This window comes from Megalops cyprinoides, chromosome 1 (genome assembly GCF_013368585.1).
Source record: "Megalops cyprinoides isolate fMegCyp1 chromosome 1, fMegCyp1.pri, whole genome shotgun sequence".
Classification (NCBI taxonomy): Eukaryota; Metazoa; Chordata; class Actinopteri; order Elopiformes; family Megalopidae; genus Megalops; species Megalops cyprinoides.
In genome coordinates, this window is record NC_050583.1 from 45,140,656 (window position 1) to 45,152,218 (window position 11,563).

An 11,563-nucleotide genomic window follows, 5' to 3' on the forward strand; every position below is an offset into this window, starting at 1 on the left:
CAATTCAGGTCCATCGTTCACTTCATTATCTAATTTACTGTATATTTGCAAAAGACAGATGGGCCGTTAACTCCATCAGGATTTCTCCACACATCAGCAGTGGATTTAGTGGCAAAGTATCATTGCCCTTTCTTTTATGTCCTATTCACGGTGTTCCTCTGCAGTGTGCTCTGTGACCATTTTTAATAATTTTTATTATTAAGGATAATGGGCCCGACCCCTCTCAAAGATTCTTCATTCATAGCCTGTGGTAGCATGTTATTTTGTAACTCTTTATTTCACTCAGAGTCTTTGCCTCAAATATTCCTTAGATTTAAAGTGTTAAAGTTCATATAAATTCTTACTGTAGTTGTATTCCCCCAACAGGCTACGTGACAGTGGCTGTGACCCTCCGGTCTGTAGGTGGCAGTAATGTGCTGTATGAGCTGTAATATCACAGTCATAGAAAAGAAGAGCGTGCTGCGCGGGCGCAGTGAACTCTCACAGGAGACGCACGCCCTGGTTGCTTCGCTGTGGTTTAAATAGCCACAGGCACACAGCTTCTTTATTTTACTGTACTCGGAGGAACCAGATTTGCGAATTGCATTTTTATATGCGTAATTATACATTCATAAACACGCAGGTAATGTTCATATGGACTAGCAGGAAAGCCTGTACATTGCTTTTGTTTATTAGCGTTAGTTTGCTAGCTAGCTAGTTGTCATCCAGCTCAGATGTTAGTCTAACGAACTTTATTTTCATTTTCAATGTCAGCAGCTAATCAGCTCCCAGAACATTTGATATTTAAATGGATAAGTTAGCTTTTGTTCCCTAGTTTGCAAAGCGTAACGGCGGCTTTAACGTTAAGCACTTATTGTGGGAAACCAAGTGTCACAGAAGCCAGAGCAGTTTGGCAAAATACCGTTAGGTCACTGTTAGATCTGTCTGTTGACACACCGATATAATGCTAGTCACCTAGCCAGCCAGTCTGTGGATATATAAACGTTTGTTTCTCCCATTAAACCAGTAAGTCTGTTCTCCCCAATTATATGGTTTGATGGCTTGTCATTAGCTAATTCCCTGATCCGTCAAACAGTTCAGGACAGCCACATGTGATCAATCAGAAACATAAAGTCCTAAACATATTAGGATTCCCGAAATTGGTTATTCAAAGAGTGAGCCCAACATACACTTATAGGTAAACCCAATGCATTATGTTTCGTTGACACCAATATTTAAGCAGTAATGAGGCTTTTTCGTGTCATCATCGAACTAAACTTTTATTTTAGTCAAGAAACAGGATGCTAGTTCAGATTTGAACTTTAGTGATTAATTCATTTTTGTTGTGCCTAAAAGTGATTTGATGTTCTAAATGTTTGTATGTGTTTGTCGTGCAGCTGCAGGCCCAGCGCTCTCTCAGACCAGGGGAAAGGGCTCATGTTGAGCAGCAGTGCTGTCAGTAAGAAGAGATCCATCCTGAGGCAGGAAGCAGAGACTCACTAAGAGTCAGAGCAGCAGAGGACAGAGGAGCTCTGTGGATCTGAGGCACAGAGACCGTGGGAGTTACAGCACAACTCAACACTCATCCACCGAAGCTCTTATTTGACACCGTGTCACTTGAGGATCCAGACCAGAAGAGGGAAATGCTAGCTGCACAGGTTTCTGTCTGAGAGGAGCCTGGGAGTGTGACTCCATCCACTCTGGATCATTCTGAGATGGAGTCTCTCAGAAAAGCAGAACAGGACTCTTTACCTGCTTTGAATTGTGACAAAATCAAATCAGAGAGTGAAGAATGGGAGGAATACGTATCACCGTTCCTCTTTGACAGTGACATAGATGATACCAGGAACTACGACAGGAACAGAGATGGAAATGAAGCTGATGAATGTGTCGGCACTGCAGAGTCAAGCCCTCAAATGGTACTGAAGTCTGACCAGATAAAAACAGAGACTGATGAGGTGAATCAGATTAAGCCAGAGCAACAAGTCCACAGTCCTGATGGAAATATTGAGGCCTCAACAGAAAACACAACACAGATTGAGTCTAATGCTGATTTTGCTGAGATTGAAATAGAAACAGTGGATGATCAGAGCGAATGTGGCTCTGTTGGAAAGAGGAGGTCAGGTCTACAGGATAGTAAGAGTTTCAGTAAGGGAGTTTACCTGAGGACGAGCAGTGAAACCAACCTGGGAGAGACTCCACTTGTTTGCAAGGATAGTGTGAATAAGTCACCGAGTTCAAAGGTCACTGAAAGACAAAAAGAGATTTGCACAGTAGAGAAGTTACATACTCACAGACCACATTCTTGCCCTGACTGTGGTAAGAGTTTCAGGCAGTTAAGAACTTTAAAAGAGCACCAGTTCATTCACTCAGGTGAGAAACCTCTTAGCTGTACTGACTGTGGTAAGACTTTCAGTCATTCACGGAGTTTAACACGGCATCAACAGATTCATACAGGAGAGAAACCACACTCTTGCCCTGACTGTGGAAAAAGCTTCAGGCAGTTTGGACACTTAAAAAGACATCAGCTGGTTCACACTGGAGAGAAGTGTCATGCCTGCAACCACTGTGGAAAGAGTTTCAGTCGCTTAGAACACTTAAAAATCCACCAGAGAATGCACACAGGAGAGAAACCCTATACTTGCACTGAATGCAGTAAGAGCTTCAGTCACTTAGGAAGCTTAAAACTGCATCAGCAAATTCATACAGGAGAGAAACCACACTGTTGCAGTGAATGTGGTAAACGTTTCAGAGAATTAGGAACTTTAAAACGGCATCAGCTTATTCATACAGAAGAAAAACAACACACTTGTACTATTTGTGGGAAAAGTTTCAGTCATGTAGGAGGCTTGAAAATCCACCAGAGAATACACACAGGGGAGGAACCCTATTCTTGCTCAGATTGTGGTAAAAGTTTCTGTCATTTAGGAAACCTGAAACAGCATCAGTTAAGTCATACCGATGAATCATACTCTTGCACAGTGTGTGGGAAGGTTTTCTTTCGTTTAGGAAACTTAGAACAACATCAGTTGTTTCACACAGGGCAGAGACTATACTCCTGTGATGAGTGTGGGAAGAGTTTCACTCACTTAGGAAGCTTACAGACCCACCAGAGAATTCACAAAGGTGGAAAAACATATACATGCACTGAATGTGGAAAGAATTTCTGTCGTTTAGGAAGCTTAAGAGAACATCAGCGAATTCACACCATTGAGAAAGTATATACATGTATTATATGCGGGGATGTTTTTAATCATTTAGGACACTTTAAACAGCATGAGCAAGTTCATACCAAAGAAACAATGCTTTTTTCATGAGTTTTACCTGTATGAGTTGTTGGAACAGTAAGGTTTATGATTTCAGGATAGTTCTGTATAAATATCCCAGAATGCACTGCAGACTGAGCCAGCTACCAGCAGCCACTCTATGGCCTTCCTCTGCCAAACAGCTGAGCTGAGAGGGGCTGGACTTGCGTAGTGCTTGAATGGGAGACCTCCTAGAAAAAACAGGTTGCTTTTGGAAGTGCTACTGGTTTTCCATTCACATCCTGTACTCTGCATGCTGTGTGGGAAATAATTGTTGAGATTGGTAGCTTCATACACAGATTCCTCAGCCATGGAAGCCCTGTCGCTCACAATCAGGGAATCAGAAAGGGTGCTGCTTGGATCCACAGTTCTGTCTGTTATATTGATGCATTAAAAATTGCCTGCGTTTATCTCCAGACCCCTGCTGATACAGTGGTGTGTCGATTTCACAGCGGCTGCTCTGAATGAGCTTTATCTATGAGAAGAGCAGCCTTTAAAATATCAGTGTGGGGTGTTAGACCAGAGCACTTCCTGAGGTTTGGGTATAGAAGTACAAGCATTGCCATCACTGTAGATTTACTTCTAGGATTTGCAGGCCAGGAATCTGTGCCACTTTGGCATCAATTTCTGTTTTTTTCTTGAGCTCATGGACAGTATCGGGTAACAGTTCACACCTTCAGTTTAAGAACCTGAAGACAGCAGCATGTGTGTATATGTGAACACAAGGTGAGTCCATTTGTTAGTCTTTGCTTGGTTCCTGATCTAGCTTCATTTCTGTGAAGACATCTCTTGCAGTGGGAGAAACTGGGACTGTGGGGAAATGATTTTTTCAGAACTCATTGTTTTCTCTTCACATTTGTTAGCCTACATCTTTAAAAGGAGCAGATGTTCAAATATATATATATATAATGTTAATTTTCTAATTTATAATCACTAATAAATGCCTTTTATGTAAAAAGTCATAATTTGTGGTTATGAACAGAGTACTGCCTTATGAGTTTCTAATCCCAGTGGTGGAATTTTCCTCAGCCAGTTAGTGAAGTGAGATTTTAATTGTTTTTAATATTCAGTCATGGCAAAGAATGTAGTATTTTGTAAAATTCCAAAGTTAAATTGAGGATTGAGGATTATATTGGTGTTCAGAGTACTAATCTTAAATAGATTTATATGTATGAATTTTATGTGTGAATTCATTTGTGTCCAGGCTGCCAAGCTTCAGTAAGAATACTGAAGTTGCATCTCACTGCATTCTAAAGCTTTTGTTACACCTAAAAGCTTGGTGACTTAAGTACCATGTGAGAACCTTTACCTAATTCAGTAATTTTGTGTGCCAGACATCGAACTGTGTTACTGTTATTTCTCTCAGAATGGATATTAGTCGTAATGGAACTGTGTTACATTAGGGTCATGTTAATCTTAACACTAGATAAGTGGATTCTTAAATGTCATTTAAAATGCTTCAGAGTAACGGGCCCCATACCTCTGCATTTCTGTTTATGTAAAATTCACAAAATTCTGTTAGTATCTGTTAATTCAGACTTTCCAAGCTCATTTCATATGGTCCTCCACCATGGTCTGAACAATTTCACATTGCGGTCAGTGAGCAGGGGAAAAATTGCTGGTGAGTATTACATAGTTACTGTTAATACATTAAAATGACTTTTTTTATCATTCAAGCACATGTTTTGTTAGTGTCAATGAATGCCAGCGTAGTGGAATGACCCAGGAGCCCTGACTGGAAGGAAGGAGGTAATTCACAAAGATAATTCCCCCTTGGTCGTGTGTGACGATCCCTGAAAGTCAGTGTGTCACTCAGTTAATTATTGTATTTGCCTTCTAAAAGTCAGATGAAATCCTCACTGTACTCACCAAGAAGCTTTCTAGGGAAAAGTTCTCAAAAGGCTGTGTAAGAAAGGGATTGTAGTTCTGTTGGAGGTGTGCTGCGGGTTGTGATGAGACCTCTGTACTCATATGATATTGTACAATTTAAAGCAGTGAAGAGGCCTCCATACCCATATTGTACAATATTATACATTTTTTGAAGCTGTGAGGAGGCCTCCAGCTGTTTTGCTCCGTTGTTATCATACATGTATAGTTTTCACACCTCCAATTCTAGATCCTCGATCGATCTCCTGAAAGGTTTCGCCACATTCGTTTATGGTGTTATATCCGGCCATCACATTCATGACTGGGCACTCCGTTACTTAGTTTAGTAACCAGCTCCAGTTAGCAACCAGCTTGGTCTGCTGTGTCTCACAGCATCTTCTCCTGTGCTTCTCTCCAATGCCTGAAACAAAACTCAGGTAAACATTGTGTGGCAACTTTCAAACTTGAGTAAACAATTATATATTCCACCCCGGGGAAGGATTGTGTCAGATACTTGAACCCTGTCTTGGTACTTTTAAAGCAGTGCTGCCCTCTAATGTATGACAGTGTTTGCTGAGAGACATTTGTCTGACTCGGAATATAGACACTTCATATTAGGACATATTCTTGTGTGTATATTTCGTATAGCCAGAATCAATCAATTGAAATACATTTGTAAAAACGGATACCTCTGTACCTCACTGGTACTGAGCAGATCTGTCCTTTAATAATGATAAGAATCAGTGATAATGAAACTCATAGGCGTCATTTACGCTGGGGACACTGGGGACATGTCCCCACCACTTTTTATCGTGGCCCATTTCGTCCCCACCACTTTTTGAAAGCCTTTAGTTAGTTGAACACGTCGAACCCATCGTTGTCCCCAGCACTTTTCAAAACAAACTGACACCCATGATGAAACTCCAAAACATGCAGCACACAACACACAACACAGAGCAACATACGACCTACAACAACTAATGCTAACGCTAACCCTACAGCAGCCTACAACCTACAACAACTAATGCTAACGCTAACCCTACAGAAGCCTACAACCTACAACAACTGACAACCTACAAGCTCTGAGCCAGGGCCAGCTCTGCTTGAAAGGCAGAGGATTTAGTCGTTCTGAAGAGTCTCTCCACTGTGTGAGTAGACACGGTGTTTTCTGAGCCTTATTAAAATAATGTTGGTTTGTATACCTGTATGTCAACACTAAGCTGTGGAGACATTCATGGCAGTGGAGAACTCTTTTACTCCATTTTTCCAGTCCAGTTATAGAAGTGTGAATTTCTTTCATTTGGCATTTTTTTTTTAAGTTTTCAAGTGCTTAATAGCAACATATTGCCAAACATTGAATAGTGACAAACACACATGCACATGCAGGGAAAGACCGGGAGGCCTGCAGCTCTGTGTGCTGTGGAGAGTGAGGAGAGCTGACTGTGTGGAGATCTGCTGTTGTGAGGTCTGCTTGTCTTCTTGTTAAAGATCTTTTTGGCTGAATACTTGTGTTGATTGTTTGGCTGTGTGGACTGGATGGTTGTTTTCTCGCTCTGCTTGTGTGCTTCCGGTGAGCAGCAGAGTGAAATTGGGTGGGAATTGGTGTCAGGCTCAGAAATGGTGAGCTAGTGTTTGTGTGTTTGTGCGTCATCTCTTGTTAAGTGATTTTTCAGCTTTGTTTCAAAATAAAAGTACCAGGAACTGCTTCAGCTGTTACACTGTTCAAATTATGGCACACCTCACCCTCTCCCGGTGGCAAACCCGTCGTTGTGTCACTGTATATATATAATGTCATGAAAACATTTTTACATTTTTAATGCTGAAAATACCCAGCAGCTACATATTCTTGTCATGTTTTTGTTCCTTACATTTAGGCAGTGCAGGATGTGATTGCATCATATGAAACCTGGTTTGTTTTTTAAAGGGGGACCAGGTCCTGAAACACATCTTCTGCTGCTTTATGCACTCCTGTAGCCACTCACTGCATCACTGGCAGTTTACTGCTGATTTTTTTTTTTATTAAACCATAATGTGATGTTAACAGAATAACACTTAATGATAATACAAGTTGTTCTACTGTTTTTAATTAATTAGGTTTCCAAATGTCAATAACGGGAGCTGTGAAGTCAGACAACTTGAGGAATTTGCATGTGTGCATGTGTGTGTGTGTGTGTGTGTGAAAGCTGTGCGTACATATGGGTATGTATGTGCCCTTAAGGAACTGTTTCAAACATTACAGTGAAATCAGTAACAGGGATTGTCCCTGATGACCGTGTCCATCTGCAGATTCAAATTCTTGGCATGGTACAGTTTCTTCATCAAGGCCACTTTACCCACAATGCAAAGCCTTTCCTCTGCGTGCTGATTGGTTTGCAGTGATCAGCAGTGTGTGGCTGTAAAGTAGGGCAGCCCTTCCACCATGAGGAGAGCGGGCACTTCTCAGCCGCATCTGAGAGTTAAATGGGTCACGCTGCTATCAGGCCTGTCTCTGCTGCACTTTCTTGCATCTCCCTGTAAAGTAGTTCAGGCCAGTGCTTTGCCGGGAGGGGATTGTATCTGAGGAGCAGTGATGCGTTAAGGGTTAGCAGAGGAGAGATAGCTGAAGCAGGCTTTCTGGCATAGCTCTCTCACTCTAGCAAATCTAATCTAAGGAAAAATGGCCAGTTGTCAGTGTTCTAATGTGTAAATCAGAACCAAAACAGAAGTATACCCCTACATAGAAGCACATAGTTCACAGGGTAAATCAGAACCGAAAGAGGAATATACTCCTACATGTCCAACACATAGATCACAGGGTAAATCAGAACCGAAAGAGGAATATACTCCTACATGTCCAACACATAGATCACAGGGTAAATCAGAACCGAAAGAGGAATATATCCCTATATATCCAGCACATAAATGACAGAACACCCACATCTTTCTCAGTCTCACCGGCAGATACAAACTTAACTGAGAGTGACACCTGCAGGTACACATTCACCTGTCTCTCACCTGCATGTAAACACTTGGCCAGCCTGTGATACCGGCAGACACAACTCACCTGAGTTGGGTACCGATGCACTCACACCTGTCTCTCACCTGCAGCCACGGATGCTGCAGATGTAGTGGCTGTGAGGTAAGGGCAGTGAGTGGGGCTGATCATGGCATTGCGGTGTGTGCTCAGTGACTGATTCAAACAGCCAGTGGCATTTTCCGCAGCGTCACCATGGCAGTAACAGCACAACAGGGTCTGTGACATCATCACAAAGGGCACAATAAATGCACAACAATTGTGACATGAACAGTTTAACCTATTTACAAGGGCCTTTGCAAAATACATTTATCTTTTATTTCATACTTTTTTATTACATACAATTACTAAATATATGCTGTTGGAAGTGTTTGACAGTCAACAGGGCAGCAATGTGCAGCAGCAGTCAGTGTAGAGCAGTGGTCAGTGTGGAGCAGTGGTAAGTGTGGAGCAGTGGTTAGTGTGGAGCAGTGGTCAGTGTGGAGCAGTGGTCAGTGTGGAGCAGTGGTAAGTGTGGAGCAGTGGTCAGTGTGGAGCAGTGGTCAGTGTGGTAGTTTATGGCAATTGTGGCGCAGTAGATAAGGAAGCACTACTGTGTTGCTTGCAGGTTAAATTACAACAAACTCAAAATTTATGAGAACCATATTCAATGTATTTTCTTTGTACGTTGCGGTCAAAAGGAAGTCCTGATCTCAGTCAAGGAAATCACTTCTGTCCAGTTCAGTTCTCCAGTGTCTTGATTGAAAGGGGAACAGGTGTGGAATCAGAAATAATGCATCTGATGTGTTGCCTGAAAATTACATATATTGAGGAAAAAAATACTTTTTTTGCTCTCTGAGTGTTAACCATACTGAAATATTAGGATTAAGATATGAGACCCAAAATGTATGTACATCCTTATTTTAATGTCAAAATATACCGCGTATGTTTGAAAATTACTAGGTACTACTCATAGATGTGACTGTGAGCACACAAAGTGCAACTGTGTTAATTGTAAACTTTGTTCTAAATATTATACAAACATTCATAAAAGTATAAGCAATTATTAGTTTGTTGTTTGTTGTATAATATTTTTATTATATTCCATTGCTGCAGCGTGCCTGTTATCTTGCCTTTGATGTGTCTGGCTCTCCACACTCCAGAGGAGATGGATGAGCAGAGAGGAGCTGGCATGAAGCTCAGACGATGCTGTTTTCACAGCCACACCCTTGGGACTCACTGTCTGTGTGTAAAATTTTAATAAAAGTCCTTTTAGCAATGAACCTGCTAAGCAGATAAACCCCACCCCTGTCTTAGATGTGCTGCTTCTTGTGATGCACCATCTGAACCTAAATCAGTATGTTTGTATGGCCTCACTGTGACTCACTGTGTGTGTGAGAGTATTTGTGTGTGTGTGTGTGTGTGTGTGTGTGTGTGTGTAACGTGTGTATATGCATATGTGTGTGTGTGTGTGTGTGCGTGTGAGTGGTTTCAGGACTCCCTTTTTTGTGGTTTTCACTCCAGTTGATCGCCTCAATCAGTTTTGATTGAGCTGTTAATTTAATACTGAATACATGTCATACTGTCATCAATTGTTTGACATCAATTAACAGATATCTTGTCCTGAAAGAATGATGGGTGTGGCTAGTAAGGTGTGTGTGTGTACTTGTTTGCTTTACTTGTATCCTTTTCCTGCCACAAACTCTTTCAGCAGGACATTTTTCACACCATATTTATAACTGTAGCTATTTATAGCTATGTAGCTGCGCTAGGATGTCAGATGTTATCAGTGCACTGTTTACAGCTCAATAAAAGTTAAGGACTTAAAGTCAGCTAAACCTCTAATCTAAACTAATCATAAACTCAGCTGGAACCTAAGCCAGCGTTCAGAGTATGGTCCCAGCACTATGGCTGAGAAGCACTAATGTATGAGAAAGAAGCTAGGTTCTGCGGGTCAAAGAGATGACCTTCAGTCGGCAGATTGATTGATACCTGGAAAATCAAGTTCCCATTCAATCAATGACTCCCATCAAATAACTGCGACCTGAAGGCCTTAAAAAAGGCCATAAAGCTGTGTCTCTCCAGTCACCACCTCTGTTCCAGATTCATTCAGCTCCACTGAAATGCTGTTATTTATGGCTGTGCTCAACTCGGGCACTAGGTGGCAGTGTTTCACAGAGCTGCTAAAACTGACCACTTTAGATGCTTGACAGTTGAATGTTGAATGTACTTCCTGAAAGAGCTCTCCAGCTGCAGGTTTCTTTTTTCAGCAGGGGTTGCAGTGTACTTTTTCTCTCAGTTTGAGATGAGTCAGCCTAATCTGGAGTGTCTGCCCTGCTACTTACCATCTCATTCTCCCAGAGGTCTGTGCTGACAGAACAGTCGTTTGCCAAAAAGGTACCGTATCCCATTTTTTATTTGTTTGATCCTTTGATGCCTGCTCCACAGTAGGGGGTCCAACACTTCCACCTAATGACTCAGCACCAGGGCAACCACACACCACACTGCCCTGATATTTCCTCTGCTTTCCTGTGTTTCATGGTTTCCCTGCATTTCTGCTGTAGAGAGCCGTGGCGAGGGGGAGATGCGGGCTGAGGCAGGCTGATGGAGATGCGCTTTGACGCTTCCTGCCCCACCAGCACCCCGATCTCCCTGCCCTACTTCCACCCCGTCGGTGCATGCACACACGCACACATACACACACACACGCACACACACACTTGCTTTATTCATGGTGATAAAATACATTTATTGGAAACCGTGGCAATGTAAAAAAAGGTGAAAACTGGCTTTGGGTTTGGTTACAGCACCACTGGCCAAAACTGACAGAGATCTGAGAGTCTACATCAGCAGTTAAAGATTGGCAATTATATCAGTGACAACCACACATCTCTTACACTGTCACACAACTGTAACACACTCGCACAGCTCTGACACAGTCATACAGATCTCACTCACTCACACAACGCTACAGTCACATAACTCTTACACAATCACACCTTTCAGATACAGTCACACAACTCTTACACTGTTCTTATCCAGCCACACAGCTGTGATTGTGTCCAGGCCAGAGGCAGAATGCATTAAGCATAAAAGCAGCACAGTCTTGCATCCGATAGCAGGAGCTTTGCACATCAGGGGGAAGCAGAAATATTAAACATTTCAAGTTCAACACACCAACAGCAAGAAAAAACAAAGTGAAAAAGTGGGCTAATGGTCATCAGACAATTGCTGGTGACAGTGGAGCTGGCCTCTCTCTCTCTCTCTCTCTGCCAAAGATCTCACACGACAGAAATCAGAGCAAAACGATCAGAACCCATTTTATATACACATTGTATGTACAAGAAAGAATTCAGCATGAATGTGCAAGAGCGATACCATGCAAGTCCTGCTCTGTCCCTCTCTACTTCAAACACAAACA

The 11,563-nt window shown here is 42.1% G+C and overlaps 1 protein-coding gene across 1 annotated transcript; it reads left to right on the plus strand.

Annotated features, from left to right (window-relative positions):
• Nucleotides 1-1,624: 1,624 nt before the first annotated feature.
• LOC118772894 (zinc finger protein OZF-like) lies at nt 1,625-3,304 on the plus strand. The gene has a single exon (XM_036521557.1). It carries the CDS (start codon nt 1,695-1,697, stop codon nt 3,294-3,296), a length of 1,602 nt encoding a protein of 533 aa, XP_036377450.1. The 5' UTR covers nt 1,625-1,694; the 3' UTR covers nt 3,297-3,304.
• Nucleotides 3,305-11,563: the final 8,259 nt, after the last annotated feature.